Source organism: Rhinoderma darwinii, chromosome 5, assembly GCF_050947455.1.
Source record: "Rhinoderma darwinii isolate aRhiDar2 chromosome 5, aRhiDar2.hap1, whole genome shotgun sequence".
NCBI classification, from domain to species: domain Eukaryota; kingdom Metazoa; phylum Chordata; class Amphibia; order Anura; family Rhinodermatidae; genus Rhinoderma; species Rhinoderma darwinii.
In genome coordinates, this window is record NC_134691.1 from 43,547,463 (window position 1) to 43,563,796 (window position 16,334).

At 42.0% G+C, this 16,334-nt stretch overlaps 1 protein-coding gene across 3 annotated transcripts in view; it reads left to right on the forward strand.

Annotated features, from left to right (window-relative positions):
- Positions 1-16,334, forward strand: part of DPY19L4 (dpy-19 like 4) — a 63,630-nt gene that overhangs the window by 18,484 nt on the left and 28,812 nt on the right. For all 3 annotated transcript variants that reach the window (XM_075825927.1, XM_075825926.1, XM_075825928.1), the window contains exons 4-6: positions 8,855-8,979; positions 12,700-12,790; positions 15,066-15,187. In XM_075825927.1, the coding sequence (XP_075682042.1) occupies positions 8,855-8,979; positions 12,700-12,790; positions 15,066-15,187 (338 nt within the window). The remainder of the gene's footprint in view (positions 1-8,854; positions 8,980-12,699; positions 12,791-15,065; positions 15,188-16,334) is intronic.

A 16,334-nucleotide genomic window follows, 5' to 3' on the forward strand; every position in this document is an offset into this window, starting at 1 on the left:
TCACTGTTTTGGCACTGCAAGAGCCCTTCAAACCTGACATGGTGCCTAAAATATATTCTAACAAAAATAAGGCCCAAAAATCCACTAGGTGCTCCTTTGCTTCTGAGGCCGGTGCTTCAGTCCAGTAGCACGCTACGGCCACATGTGGGATATTTCCTAAAACTGCAGAAACTGGGCAACAAATATTGAGTTGCATTTCTCTGGTAAAACCTTCTGTGTTATAAAAAAAAAATTATTACAAATTTATTTCTGCAAAAAAATATGAAATTTGTAAATTTCACATCTACTTTGCTTTCATTCCTGTGAAATGTGTAAAGGGTTAAGACATTTTCTAAATGCTGTTTTGAATACTTTGAGGGGTGAAGTTTTTAAAATGGGGTGACTTTTTGGGGGTTTCTAATATATAAGGCCCTCAAAACCACTTCACAACTGAACTGGCCCCTGTAAAAATAGCCTTTTGAAATTTTCTTGAAAATGTGAGAAATTGCTGCTAAAGTTCTAAGCCTTGTGAGGTCATAGAAAAATAAAAGGATGTTCAAAAAACGATGCCAATCTAAAGTAGACATATGGGGGATGTTAATTAGCAACTATTTTGTGTGGTATAACTGCCTGTCTTACAAGCAGATACATTTAAATTGAGAAAAATGCTAATTTTTGCAATTTTTCACTATATTTTCGTGTTTTTCACAATTAAATACTGAATGTATCGACCAAATTTTACCACTATCTTAAAGTCCAATGTGTCACGAGAAAACAATCTCAGAATCGCCCGGATAGGTGAAAGCATTTCGACGTTATTACCACAAAGTGAAACATGTCAAATTTGAAAAATGAGGCTCTGTCAGGAAGGTCAAAAGTGGCTAAAGAGGGAAGGGGTTAATGCCCTCTGGTAGTTCCACACAGCCCCTTTCCCTGTAGCTAGTGCCTTTGGGGCTCCCTCTAGGACTGGAATCCCCAGCCAGAACATTGCCGACGCTCTGACTGGGGATTCCGTGTCAGGAGCAGCCCCTGACATCACTGTCCAGATATTGACCGTATAGTCAGGGGCAACTCCAGAGCCATAGTCCTGGGCAGAGCACTACTAGCACTCTGTCTGGGACTCCTGCTCTGCTCCTTACGTCACTGTCCATATATGGATCGTGATGTCCGGAGCCGAGCTGAAGTCCTGGGCAGAGCGCTAGTAAAGGCTCTGCTCCGGGACTCCGTCTCTGGGGAAGCCCCTGACGTCACTTTCCGTATATGCATAGTGATGTCAGAGGCAACCCCACAGCCAAAGTCCCGGGCAGAGTGCTACTAGCACTCTACCTGAGAAAATGCTCTGCTCCTGACATCACTGTTCAAAATGTATTATTTTATCAAATCTATCTACAAAAATTATAAAAATGTTTCTGCTGTATAAACAAAGATTATTATAATGAACAATCTATTTATAAGTGTTTATAGTTTAGAACAACAATTTGCTACTAAATTGGCACATAGCTAAAACTTGAAAATGTGCCTGGTCAGGAAGGGGAGTGAAGCTTCTGGTCAGGAAGTGGTTAAAGAAAATATGTACAGAATCTCATTTCGTCATAAAGTGCACAAGCTAATATAAGGCACGAAAAAGACATGGTAATAAGTCACCCGTCCCCTCACTCTAAGTACAGCTGATAAGTGTGAAATGAACGATTACAATATACAGTAAAACTGCATGTCAAGTGACCATATATAACAATATATATAACCATAAAACAAATGACTAATATTGAAAAGGTCCAAACGTTTACAAAAACTACCTTTTACTTATAAGGCCCTGTTCACATAAAGTTTTGACGTGATTTTTGCCGCGGAAACTGCGACAAAAAACGGGTGAAATTGCCTCCCATTCATTTCATAGGAGGTGGAGACGTTTTTTTCCCGCGGAAAAAAGAAGCGACACGCCCTATCTTTCCGCCTCAAATACCCCATTGAAATCAATGGGAGACGGAAAAAAACATTGCAAACGGTCGCACCGTTTGACGCGTTTTATGGCAAAAAAAGCTTGTGGTTTTTTCCTTTGTCTGTTGAAGGAAGAGGTAAAAAATTGCGGCAAAATTCACGGCAAAAAAACGCCTGTGGTGCAAAACCACTTAAAAAAAACGAGAGGTGATTTTTCTGAATTTTCTGCCTGCAAAAAAAGTCTGTGTGACAGGGCCTAAAAGTCTTAGGCCTAGCTCTTCTTTTTTTTTTGTTTGTTTGAGGTTTTCTTTGTAGTTACACAACCTAAAAAAAACTCCACTAATCAAAACATGAAGCGGCCCTTCAACTACATACATGAGAACCTACAATGGTATCCCAAAAACAGAAGGATAGCATGCCCAAGTAGTAATACAAATATGACTTTAATAGCAAAAATGTCAAAATACATTGCATAACAAATACAGTTAAAAATGAGAGCGCAAGATGTAATACACAGAAAGTGGGTGCCTATACAATATCCAGTATAGAATGAATATGTGCCTGAACCAAAGTAAGCAAGGACAGTGGATAATACCAATTATAACCTATCCATAACCAAATGAAATATATATCATAATGCATGCCAATCAATGACAAAGGATGTCTAGCTGGGTATAGCGAGTGGGGAAATAACCCCACTATACTCAAATGGATGTACCCAGATAGAAATACCTGGTCAAGGATATATAAATGCAGCCTGAAGCCCAAAAGCCAGACATAAGTGATATACAAAAAAAATCCTGATAACTAAAAAGTTAATGCATACCCTTAGTCATGATGGATACAAAAGAATGCGAAATGCAACTGGAGGAGATAGGAGCACCCCAGGAAAGGACTCAACGCGCGTTTCGCATGTGGCTTCGCCAGGAGGCTAATGAGGTTAAAACAACCAGGGTATATATATGACACGAATGGTGCGTCCTTGATGAAAATATCCAAAACCGCTTAAAGCGGCGGCGCAGCCCTGCCATGATGAGCACGCCCACATCTCGCGAGCGCTTTGATTAGTGTTATGACCGTACGTGATGACCTAAAATGTCACTGGTCTATAGTCAAGGCAACACCGATACAAATCAGCACCGAGGGATGAGGTGAGATCAGCGCATGCGCAGCCTGCGTCCGCTAAACAGCTGTAGAGAAAATAGACATAGAGAGGCACCAACGAGAAAGATGGAGCAAAGGACAGCACTGCCGATACAGAAGGGAGTACAAAAATAGAGATACCAGTGATCATGCAATAAAAATGTCAAAAGAAAAAGGATATCAAAGATGTACAAAGTATACTAAAATGTCATATGTGAATACCGTAAATATAGAAGACAAAAATACAAATACATCACATCTACATGTCAGCTGCCGTATAGTAATACAACAAAGTAAAAAAATTTACTATGGGATTAGCATGACAAACAAATGGACGATGTGCAAATATAAGTGAAAAATATATACCGTATTTTTCGGACTATAAGATGCAGTTTTTAGCAAGAATAAATCTTGCTAAATAGCCCCTGCGTCTTATAGTCGGCAGCCAAGGGACCTGGCAGCGCCGAGCCCCCTGACCGCTCCTTACGTAACCTCTTCCCGACCCGTGATGTGCCGGCACATCATGGAGCGGGGAGGGGATGATGTACGCGCTGAGCCCGCTCCATACACTGCAGGTGTCAGGTTCTGGCTGTTCCTGGCCATTTAGCTATATGTCATAAATGTCAGATAAATGGGACCCGCACCGATCTCTAGAACGGGGCCCCCTAAACCCTGTTCTATCTTACCTGGCTTCGCTGTCTTTCGGCCACTTCCTGGTTACAGAAACAGCGTAACTCGCTCAGCTACGCAGTTTCCGTAACTCCCATAGAACTGAATAGTAGTTACGGAAATAGCGTAGCTCAGCGAGTAATGCTGTTTCCGTAACTCATCCATGTATTGCAGTGTATTGTACTAGCGATCTAATGATAGCTATTTCAAGTCCCCTAGGGGAACTAATAAAATGTGTAAAAAAAAATCTATACATTTTCAGGAGTGTAAAAAAAATTTAAAAGTAAAAAAGAAACAAAAAAACCTTTTCCCATTTTTCTCCAAGCACAATGTAAAAATAAAAAAAATTGGTATCACTGCGTCCGTAAAAGTCCAAAACTATTACAATATAGCATTATTTGACTCACACAGTGAATGACGTTAAAAAAGTGAATTTAAAACCCCAGAATCGTTCTCTTTTGGTCACCATAGCACTAAAAAGAATGAAATAAAAAAGATCGTATGTACCAAAAAAAATGGTGCTAATAAAAACTACAGCTTGTCCCGCAAAAAATAAGACCTCACACCGCCCAAACGTTGGAAAAATATAAGTTATGGCTCTCAGAATGTGGCGAAACTGACCAAATAGTTTTTTTTCTTTGTAAAAGAAGTAAAATATGACATTTTTTCCTATTTTCTGTAGTCTAAAACCTTATAGTCAGGTGCGTCTTGTAGTCCGAAAAATACGGTAAGTGAAAAAAAATATAAAGAGAAAACATGTCAAAAGTGAATAAAGGAACTAGTAGTAATAAAAATTACAAGGATGATGTGAAAAAATTTATGCATATATAAAATAATGTGAAAAAATATTTTTATGTATCCGTAACAAAAGCCATCTATCATGGCCAGGAAAAATGCCACAATACACGGCATCAAAAAGAATATTTAAAAGTGAATAGAGTGGAAATAGTGTGATCGGATGCCACAAGAATTTGTCATCAAATCCCACAGTATAGAATAACAAGAACAAATGCATCATTGTAGATATTGAACAGTAATGTCAAATGCACAGTATAATGCCGCGATGTTACTTACATGTTCCAAGACGCGTATCTTAAAAGGCATAGATGTCATGCCAACATTTATTTTGCTACCTGCCCCTGTGGCCTTATTTATAACCGCCTCCGTTTTACAAGAAAGGTGATTTACTATCTTGTAGTTATGATCTCTGGCTGAGTTCCAGAAGTCAGAGGTACGCAGAATATACCTACAAGCCGCACAGTTACCCCAATTGAATGAGCCACAAGGGGGACCACGGCTACCAAAGGGATAGACATAATGACTAGAGGTTAAAATGTCCCTCAAATTCCTAGATCTCTGCCTGGTAATGGAAGGGGATTTAGACGGGTCCTTGTCGGTCAGTAATACTTGCCAATGTTTTCTGAGGATATCACGGACCTCCATCCAATTAGAACTGAATGGAGTAATAAACAGTATAATATCAATCGATGTCTTATATCTTGGTTTACTCACCAACAGATCGTCACGTGATGAGAATTTCGCTCTCCTATAACCTTGTCTGATGGTTTTGTGATTGTACCCCGATCAAGAAACCTTTGTGTCAGATCAGCAGCTCGTTTGTCGAAATATGACTCATTAGAGCAGATCCTTCACATGCTCATTGTAGTTAATCAGATACAAAAACGGCAGGCGGTTTTGGTCAAATTTTTTTTTTTTTTTTTTTTCTGCCTCCCATTGATTTCAATGGAGGTTTAGAGGCGGAAACCACTCCAAAATAAGGCTTGACACTTGTTGAAATCAATAGAGGGAGATTTGGTGCGTTTTTTGGCGCTGATTCCGACGGGGTTCCTGCGTCAGAATCAGCGCTGCAAAACTTTGTCAAATATGCCTTACGGAATGAAACTGTTCAGTGCAATATTACAAGCAGGGGCAGGAGCACCATAGGCGTAGCTAGCCCCAGGAGGGGTAGGTAGAGAACAAAGGAAACAGGTCGGCTATGATAGAAGGGTCACGAGCGGATTGGTGCCAATGGTCTCCATTCATGTAGAGTTTATCAGGAAGGCCGGATATATATTCTTGGAATAAAGTTTCATTTTGGAAGGTATGTTGGATTCTGGACATTAGAGGGAGATCCAACAAGCCAAACAGGCCGCACTGGGGAGTGAGGGGTACAGGGGAATAAACAGAAGCAGTCAGTATAATTGAGTAAGGAGAACTACATGCAGATATACACAAATCAATGATTTACCTTTAAGCAAATTATTCACGTGTTTGTCATCAAGTGTATGAGCCAAAAGTTTTACGAAAAAGGAACTGCCATAGATTAGTGGAGAACGTCCGTATTGTCGCTGTGACTTTGGAGCCCCTATTTCTGCCGTGGGTAAATGTTGGAATCCAAATATTTGGACCCGTGGATCTTAAGGGTTCTTTTACCGGAAAGAAAGATTGATCACGATCGTTTAAATGATTATCGCCATGTGTAAAAGGCCCTTAACCGGTTAAGGACTTTCCTCTGTGTGTATATATACTGCGCGTGTTTGAGCTCACTTCCATAGCGATTGGGTAACTGAATGTCGGGTGCCTGGCAGTCTGAGACTTCCAGGGACCCTGGAGAGAAGACATAAGTGGTTTTCACTGCCTTTGTCTTGTCTGTACCCACGTATACAGCGCTCAATGTGCGCTGTGTAAAGAATAGAGGCAGTGGCAGATATTGGTCGCAGTAATAATGTGACTGGTCTGGTTGCTGCTTGGTCTAACTAGGCCCAGAAGACCCCTTACGGTGACAATAGTCCTTATATCAGGGTCGTTTATACCCCCCCCCCCTGTAACAGAGGCTGCGGTGCAGTACCAGTTACAATAGAAAGTATAGTTAAAAAATGAAATCCTAAAGTCCCCCAAAAGGTTTTGTCTGACCTTTTGAGGGACAGGCAATAATAATAATAATAACATTTACATATAGAATACCTCACCAAAAACAAAATGGCAATCCATTGTAACACTAGTCCTGACCCAATTACCCTAAAATCTAAATTTTAGGGTAATTCAAAATTTACAGAAGACAACTACGATCTCAAATAAAAAGTCTATTTTAGGGTAACTCTATATTATTACGAGAAAAAAATGTCTAAAAAGTAAAAAAGCATATATTTACTATTTTTTTTTCAAACTCTAAGCCTAAAAATGCTAAAAAAAAAAAGTTAAAATCCTAGGTAACCTGCATTGGTTACGAAAAAAAAACATTGAAAAAAATCACACCGCTAGCCCAACACAAAGTTATAGCCAATTGACTAGCACGTGATAAAAATGTCTTAATGGTGCCTGGTCCTGAAATGGTTAACCATTCTTATTTGCAATTAACAGACCTCTTATGAGATGTCAGTCCAGCATAAAGGCCCATTGGCTGATGAATAAAGTTGGTGATTTACATAAAGTGTGGGTAAAGTTTTGGAGATCCTTACCCGGGCATTTACCTACAACAAGAATCCTAAAGTCAAGACGAGACATTACTAATCCATCGGCATCTTATCCTAAGAGATGTAGTGATCAGCGATCCCATTGATGAATGTTACAGTCAGCCTCTCCTAAGGCTGAGATGTCTGGTTGTTGGCATTGTGCCCAGTGTCATTAGGGTATTTCCAAAACCTTTATTTCTGGTAAATTCTCATGTCCCTATCTCCCATCCTTCACATATTTGTCTGCTCAGGAGTAAAAGTAGAGATTTTGCATGGCCTCCCTGCACAACATCTATTCTTCTGCACTAAACCCCAGAGATCAGTGCAAAAGGAGGCGCTAAGCTTTGTGACTATCGCTGGATGATGACGTTGCGGCAACCGTGGATAGGGCTGCAATCTATTTTCTAGCCTCTCAACTTTAGAACAATGGGTAAGGGACGTATCCAGTAGCAAGAGGGTCTGATGTTTTGGCAAATGACTAGCTTTGTGCTGAAATTGACCAACTACAATCCATCGTAAAGGATCAGCTTAAAGGAGTTGTTTCACGAGGACAGCCCGTTTTCAAATGGAAGCTAGTTTCTCGCAAAGTCAGCAATCAGACATTTTTCTCTACCGTGATCACTGCAGGGGAAATGTAGCATTACATGGCGGCCATGGAAATGATTGGCCATCCATGTAATGCATTGACTGGCCAGGTCTGACAGCGCAAGAGCAACTATAGCAGAGCATCTCTCCGTTCTGGTTAAGAGGAAGGATCCGAGCGAGGACCCACCAACTATGATGTCCATAAACTGTAGTGTGGCTTATGTGAGCGGATTAGGTGTTGTACTTACCAGGGATTGCCATTGTTAGTACTAGTGCATGTGACATATAAAATGAAGGGTTTCTGCACCTGTATCTGGATTAGGTCGCACAGGAGGGGATAGGTATGTCTGTATATGGTGTTTTGCCCACTATATCAGTTGATGGCATATCACTAGGATATACCATCACGTCCTGATCGGTGGGGGTCTGACTGCTGGGACCCCCACCAATCCTCAGAATGAAGGAGACGCAGTGAAGTGCTGAAGCTGATTCAAAGTTTAGCTGGCCATACGGATTTCAGGTGGCGACTTATTGTTCATGGTTGGTCTGTGACGGTTGTTGTTCTGGACTAGAAATCTACAACGTCAAATCGCTGATCGATCGCTGCCTTGATCGGTGACTTGGTCTTAGCTTCTATTGATGGGATGCAGATCTGTCGTCTGTTATGAACCTCTTTACAAGACTGCGCCTGACCATGACCCAAAAAATCCAACATGGCAGATCAACTTTTTTCCACAGATGTCCGTCTTTAGTCGGGTCTTCGCAGAAAATAAACTTAATTGTACTTTTTCGGCCGACCAAACTCTCTAGTGTAGGAAACGGCAGCACAGCTTTATTAACGTTCTCTGGATCTGCAGATGTCACAGAGGTTGTTACCCCCACTGATCCTTATTTTATAATATATCTTACAAATATACCATAACATCAGAAAATGGGAATATCCCTTTAATAATTTCTTCTTAACCCTTGCAGCATATTTCCATTTTATGTAGCCTGGATATTTCTGTCATTTGATTATTAACACCTTATATGACGCAGGGTTCTGCCTGAAGCTACATTTCATACATGTCGTGAATTATTTTTCCTAGGTGTTGCACTGCAGCGGTTTGCAAAGCTCTTGGTTGGCTGCCTTGTAACGGTTACAAGTGGTATGATGTATGCGGTCTACCTGTCCACCTATCACGAGCGCAAGTTCTGGTTTTCCAGCCGCAAGGTAAGAAGCCTTCTCTGGACTTATTTACAGCTTGGGCATCGTTGGCACTGGGATCATTGCCTCTAATCGGGCAGAATAGTGCTGACTGCAACACTACCTAGTAAATGAATACTGGCGGACCTTATAAGTCAAAGGGATCTGTTGCAAAACGGATCCGTTATCTGTGATGGAAAAATGGAATCCATGATACCATGCTGAACAAAAAATTCCCACAGCCCGGATTTATCAGTCAGCAGAATCCTATTCATTTCTATGGTACAGGCTGCATTTTATCTGTTGTGTTTGAAAAATGTCATTTTATCATCAGTTAAAGGGGTTGTCCATTTTGTTAGAAGGGTTTCCTGACCGTAAACTGATCACAGGGATTCCTGCTGCAATCCGCTATAATTCCAGCAAGTGTTCACTTCCCCTGCGGTGGGGAGTAAAGAATTACACGCTTCTCATTCAAATAAATGGTCTGTCTGTATAATAGATGGACATGCTGGGTCCTCCAGGGCAAGTGACATTTTTGGAGTCACTCTCCGCACTGGCTAATAGATGAGGGTCCTGAATAGAAAACCTCTCTAAGGGCTAGTTCACACGGTGGATTTTGCGTGGCGGGACCCACCGCTAAACCCACAGCGGAACTATTCCTGCCGACGGCAGGAAGATTCCTTTTCCCATTGACATCGATGGGAGGTTTGTGCACAATCCACCTGAAGATCGAGTAGAACGCTTCTTTTTCCTGCTAGCTGAAATAAGAAAAAAGAAGCGTCCACCTCCTATTGAAATGAATAGGAGGCAGAATTTTGCTGCGTAATCCGGGTCGGATTCAGCTGCAAAATGTCCTACGTGTGAACCTACCCGAATAAATCAGATTCTCTAATGGGGTGTTTGATCGTGTTTTTTCTAAACCAAACAACCCATTTAAGGCTCTGTTCACACTGGTTTTGGTCATCTGTCAGGTTTCTGTTGCTCTCAGACAGCCAGAGTCTTGTAGTCTGGTGCACTATTAAAATGAGAAACCGGACAGACCCATTGTCAACCGGATACACTATTTTGCACAATGGTTCCGTCCTAGCTCCTGCATCACCCCAGTGGGAACAGGGCCTTCGATTAGTTGCAAAGCAAAAAGACCTATTGCAAAAAAAAAAATGCAAACATCAACCTAGCCTGAGGCCTCATGCACACGGCCCTGCCCGTAATCACGGCCCGCTGCGCCGCATTTTCGTGCCGTGCTCCCATACAAAGTATGGGAGCACGGCCCGTAAAAAACAAAATGTAGGACGTGCTCCATAATTCCCGGCACGGTTCTACGGCACGGGCACTCTTTCGTAGCAATACGGAAAGGTGTCCGCGGCCAATAGAAACAGGCGGGTCTGTAATTGCGGACTGTATTACGGTCCGCAATTTACAGATATTTTTCACGGTCGTGTGCATGCGGCCTTACCCAGTGTCTAATGCTGATGTGTGCCTGGCAGAGCAGGACGTGACTGTGTCGTTATAGTGGAGGAAGTCACATCAGTCCTGACATCTAACATTCTGACCACAGGACTAATAATAAGAAGCCTTTAGCTGTAACAGATCTTTTGATAATAAATGGAAGATGTATACACGCGTGCAAAAACTTGTACAGACCATCCGCATAATGTTTATACCTATTTCTATGCTTGTAGCAGTGTACAGTTATAGGTAGGTAAGATGCGATCATGATAATAACTGCTTTACTCTTCTTGCTATAAAAAGTGGAAACTAGTGTAACATATATTTCTGTAATTGTTAGTGAATCTACCTGGGATAATCACTGATTTAAAGTACAATAAATTTAGTAAGCCCGCTGGAGTAAGATTAATTTGTCGCCTGTTGGTGCGCCACAAACCTGAAATCCACACCGTTACATCATTTATTATAGTAAAGTTTGAAGGCTGTGGGTGGCCCTCCACTCCCACTAAGGCCCGCTCACTTATTTTAAAAGTGGCAAGAGCGGCATCAAATTAAAAACAGGTGAAAATTTTTGCGCAAAACAGATGTGCACCAAAATGTGCACATTTTTTCTACCATAATGCTGACGCAAATGGCATAATGAATCTCCCCTTTTTTACCTTACTATGGTAACTATCATCAATCATTTTTTATTATTAAAGTAAATAGCCACAACTTTTTTTTTTTTTTTTTTTAAAAAAAACCTCTAAATGGGTCCTGTTTAAATTCTTAATATATCTTTAGAGTGTTTTTTGCTTCTAAGCTTCAAATACCCTTCATAGAGCTAAGTGATAAAGTTCTGCTTCCTGCAGCCGCCCCAGTAGAGGGAGCTTATGAGCTTACTGCATACTGTTTTATTATTGAGTTCAATGTATTACAGTATGCGGTAAGCTCATAAGCTGCCGCTAGTGGTGGCTGCAGCAGCCGGAATTTTATCTCTAAGGCCCCTTTGCACACAACCGTGCCCGTAATCACGGTCTGCGATTATGGGCACGGCCGGTTGCGGACAGCCACCCGCATTTTTGGCCCGTGCTCCCATACGAAGTATGGGAGTACGGTCCGTCAAAAGCAAAACATAGGACATGTCCTATCTTTTGCGTAGGCTTTCTACGGCCTGGACACCTTACGTAAATTTCCAGGAAGGTGTCCATGATCAATAGAAAAGAATGGATCCGCTGTTACGGACGAATAATACAGTCATGTGCATGGGGCCTTAGGCCCCATGCACACAACCGTAAAAACTCTGTAATTGCGGACCGTAATTCGGTCCGCAATTACGAACCCATTCAGTTCTATTGGCCGCAGACACCTTTCCGTATCGATACGGATGGGTGTCCGTGCCGTAAAAATGTTCAGAAAATGATGGAACATGTCCGTTGTTTTGCATTTTACGTTGTATGGGAGCCTGGCTTGCAAATGCGCGTGGCCGGAATCGCAGGCTGTGATTATGGGCACGGCCACGTGCATGGGGCCTCAGGGTGTATTCTCGTGGCTTCCGTCAGACCTTTACATCAGGGGAACCCATGAACATAAACCATAGCTTTCCGTTTGCATTGCCATTAATTTCAATGTTAACGCTTCCATTGCAAATTGTTTCCATTTGTCTCCGTTCCGTAAGGCTTCCGTTTTTTTGTGGTGGAATCAATACAGTAGTCAACTGCAAAATTAATTCTGCCAAAAAAATGGAAACCTTACGGAACGGAATCAAACGGAAACCATTTGCAACGGAAGCATTACCATTGAAATCAATGGTGATGCAAATTGAAGCTATGGTTTTCATTTGGTTTCTGTTCATGGGTTTGCCTGATGGAAAGGTCTGACAGAAACCACGAATGGAACCCTGACGCAGATGTGAGCTCCATGTCTATGCAGAAGATTTGAAAGTATGTATTAGAAAACCAGGTCCAACTGTTCTAAAGATGTATTAAGAAATTAGCACAGAATGTTTGGACTCAAAACAACATCGTGTTGGACGACAGACATTCACTTTAAGGTGTTTAGAGAAATTCGATATTTGTTGGCTCTTGCGGGGGTGTCTGGCCTTGTCTCTTGTTTCCTAGAGATTATGCTCATCTATCCCAACCTGCATCACTATTTTAATAACACCAAAATGCCTGGATACTGTTTTTTGCCTTGCCATTCGGCATCAGAAGAAAAAAAACGTACATGCAACGTGTACTTCTGGAAACAATTTGGCCAAGTATTGTGTATGAGGACTCAATGCTAAATGACTTCTTCTCGTTCTTTTCTCTCCTCTAGGATCTTGAGCGGGAAATCACATTTCAGGGGGATGGAGCTGTTTACTATTCTTTTTATAAGGACATGCTGAGGGCGCCGTCATTTGAAAGAGGTACAGGAGATTAATACGTTTTCTAAAGCTCCACAGCGTCGCCTACAAATCGCGATGAAATCACAGGTTTAGAACAGCCGCAACGCAATCGAAATGTTTCCCTAAGCAGCCTTAGCATAATTGTATAGAGACCACATATAACAAGTGTAAACTGACTGAGGGTTATATAGTGTTTTATGCATATTAATGGGTACATGGTAAGGACACAAATAGTGCCCAGAGATGGAACCAGGCCTGCAAATGAAGGCAAGAGACTCGGTTGGTGAGATTGTGATGTTTTAACTAAATCTTACACCCTAGATAGTCTGTCATTTGCCTATGGTACGTTAGGCAGGTTAGACCGTTGCCTAGGGCATCTTGGGGGGGGGGGGTCAATGTTTAGGATAAAAAAAGACCATTTGTTGCCTAAAGGGACCCTGTTTACGTTGAACATGCAGCATGTAATACAGCAGGAGAAGCGGAGTGTACATACAGCAATAGCTGCCATTTACTGAGCAGGACTGTCCTCTGGACTATTTAGCTGCTGACAGAGGCAAAATGTATGGGGACGAACGATCATATTAACCATCGTTGGTCCCAATTCTCCCGATCGTTGCTTCATGTAAATGGAGCAAACGAGAGCTGATCATCATGCAGTTATTGTCAATTAGCGCTCGTTACCGGGAAGGATATTTGCCTGTGTAAAACCATAATAGAACAATGTTCACACGTTTAGGATTTAATGAAGATTTAGGTGAGGATTCCGCGCCCTAAATCCTCATGAAATCTGCTAACATTTCGCATCCAATGCAAGTGAATGGAGTATTCTATACCCCATTTGCGTGCTCCGGATAAGATCTGCAAGGATTTTTGTCCCTGACACTGAAGCAAGAATATTGATCTTGTTCATTATTCCTGCGGATTCCACATGGAAGAGCCGCGGATTACCCCAATTAAGTGACAATAGGGCTCATCCTCGTGCGGCTCTTCTGGCACATACATAAAATTTAAGTGTCAGCCCCTGATTTCTGCAGCAGATTCTCTGTAAAATCCTGAGTTGTGAACACAGCCTAACTTTGGCTGCCTCTAATGACAATGCAAGTGCCCTTCTCAACCTATAATAATTCATACGGCAAAGCTGACGAGATAAAGAAAACGGGAAGCGTCCGCCTACTGTGGCTGCGCTAGTCACCAGTGTGAAAACGTCAAGATGAAGTGCAAGTCACCTAAAAAACAAAAATTATAATAAAAATCGGTTTTCAATAATAACACTTTTTCTTATGATACATTTCCTTTGAATGGCTTCTGTGGGTTGTTGTGTTTTTTTTCCCCCATAAAGAATAAGAGGGCTTTCTAATTACATTTTAAGATTCCCTCCTTATGCCGTCGATTGCATAAACATTGTAGCGGCGCTCATGCATGCCCCGTCCCCTCTCACTGTCTGTGCAATGTATGGAACACCCGTATAATGCACAGGAAGAGCGTTACCGATGAGACCGTGTCACAAACTATCAGTATGTGACAAGGCCGCAACAGGGGCTCCCTTTCTATGCAATTTACAAATGTCCCCCGTATTGCACAGACAGTGAGAGGGTGGGGGGGGGGGATGTATTTACATGCAGCGGCGCTCAGGTCAGTGTGCGGCAAAGGGTGGGAGGGCATTTATTTTTTTTAAACCTGTATTTGTGTTCATGAATAAGACACTTTTTTTTAATTAAGTCCGGAGAACTCCTTTAGTATAATCCATGTGGCCTATTATGCATGCGTGCTATCATTTTTACATTGTGTTTCGTGGGAGTATTTTAGGTGCATGGGCTAAACTATAGGGGGTAGCGGTTGCCGTCACACCTGGGCCCTGCATCCTGAAGGGGCCCAAAAGGTCCCTTAGCCCCATAATAGACCAGTACTATAAATGACTCGTGATAGTTGGGAGGCCCTATGTGAGATTTGGCATTTGGACCCAGAAGCTTCAACTTATTGAATACCACTTATTATGCCCCACTTCTGGTAAGAAACATTCTCATCCTCTTGGAGGAGGCTCTGGCTTGGCTAAAATCCCTTTTTGTGTTTCAAGCCTCTTCTATAGGTTGGACGTGGACTTACGGGGAAGCTTTCCCTGATAGTTGACGCTAGAGATGAGTTTTGCAAAGTTGAAATTCTATAGCAGTGACACATAGACACACTTGACTGTTTATGGAGCTTTTTCCTCTAATAAGTCTCCTACGGTTTCACGTTTGCATAGTTACAATTGAATCTCTAGTGCTGTCGTCTCTTATGTTTCTGTTGTCCGTTCCAGGTGTATTCGAGCTGGCCTACAACAATAGGACTGTACCTATGAAAACGATTAACGCCGTGCAGCAGATGACTCTGTACCCAGAGCTTATTGCCAGTGCCCTGTACCACATGTCTGGTAGTCAGGTATAAAGAATCCATTATCATTCCAATCTAGGTTACAGTTTCCGTGAGCATTGATATTTATAAACTTCCTCAGCAGTGACTACTTCTTGCTTGTCACTACTACGCACATTTAACATGACTGATCCAAGTGTTAATCCATAGTGACCCAGTGCTATATGTCCTGACCTGAAATCCTGTGCTTCAGGGTCCATTTCTGATGCTCTTATAGATTGGCCAGAGTAACTCCCTGACAGCCCGGTAGTTTAATAAAATCCCTGCCAGTAAAGTCATTTAAAGGGTAACTAAACTTTTTAAAAAGTTTTGACATGTTACAGTGACGAGTCAGAAGTTTTGATCGTTGGGGGTCCGAGCTCTAAAACGAAGCAGCAGAAGCGCTGGGGTTAGTTCTGTGCCGCTTCGTTGCTGCTCTGTTTTTCTTAGACGGACTCCTAGACTTTCTATTGAGCCTGCACACCGCACAGCGGGAAGCCGAGCAGAAGTGAAGTGGCACTGCGCTCGCCAGATCGCTTCTTCCACTTCGCTTTAACAATCGGTGGGGGTCTCAGAGCTCGGACCCCCAACGATCAAGACTTCTGACATGTCACTATAACATTTTTTTTAAAAGTTTTTAGTTACCCTTTAATAAATAATATCCCAAGTTGTGTAGGGGTTAGCAAATAATAATATGGTATCTAATGGTTATGTAAACACCCAGGTTTCAGCACTATGGAAGCTACTGCCTTTGACACGCTGTGACTGGAAGCTTTAATGTTTTAGTAATTTCTTGTATTATCCATGAAGTAACAATTCTGGAGCATCTTTTCTTAGAACTCTTCCATTCATCTGTTATTCCTCCTGAAAATATATGAATAGACAGACGACTGTTTCGACACACCCTGTCGACGTATGGAATGGTAATACCCAGTGGTTCATTATTTATTCATACACTTCCATGAGGAGTTCTAAGAAAAGATGCTACAGAATTGTTACCTGGTGTAGGCCTGTGGCTGGGAAAGTACTCGAGGGGTGTATTTCTCACCTGGCTAAGATGGGTGAGATGAATAATCCAGGAAAGTTGGGTCTCTCAGAAAAACTATATCCGGGCCTGTATTCTATGGAAGGACAGGAAGGATTTATAGGGGGATTTGCCATTCCCTCCCAGCTTTAG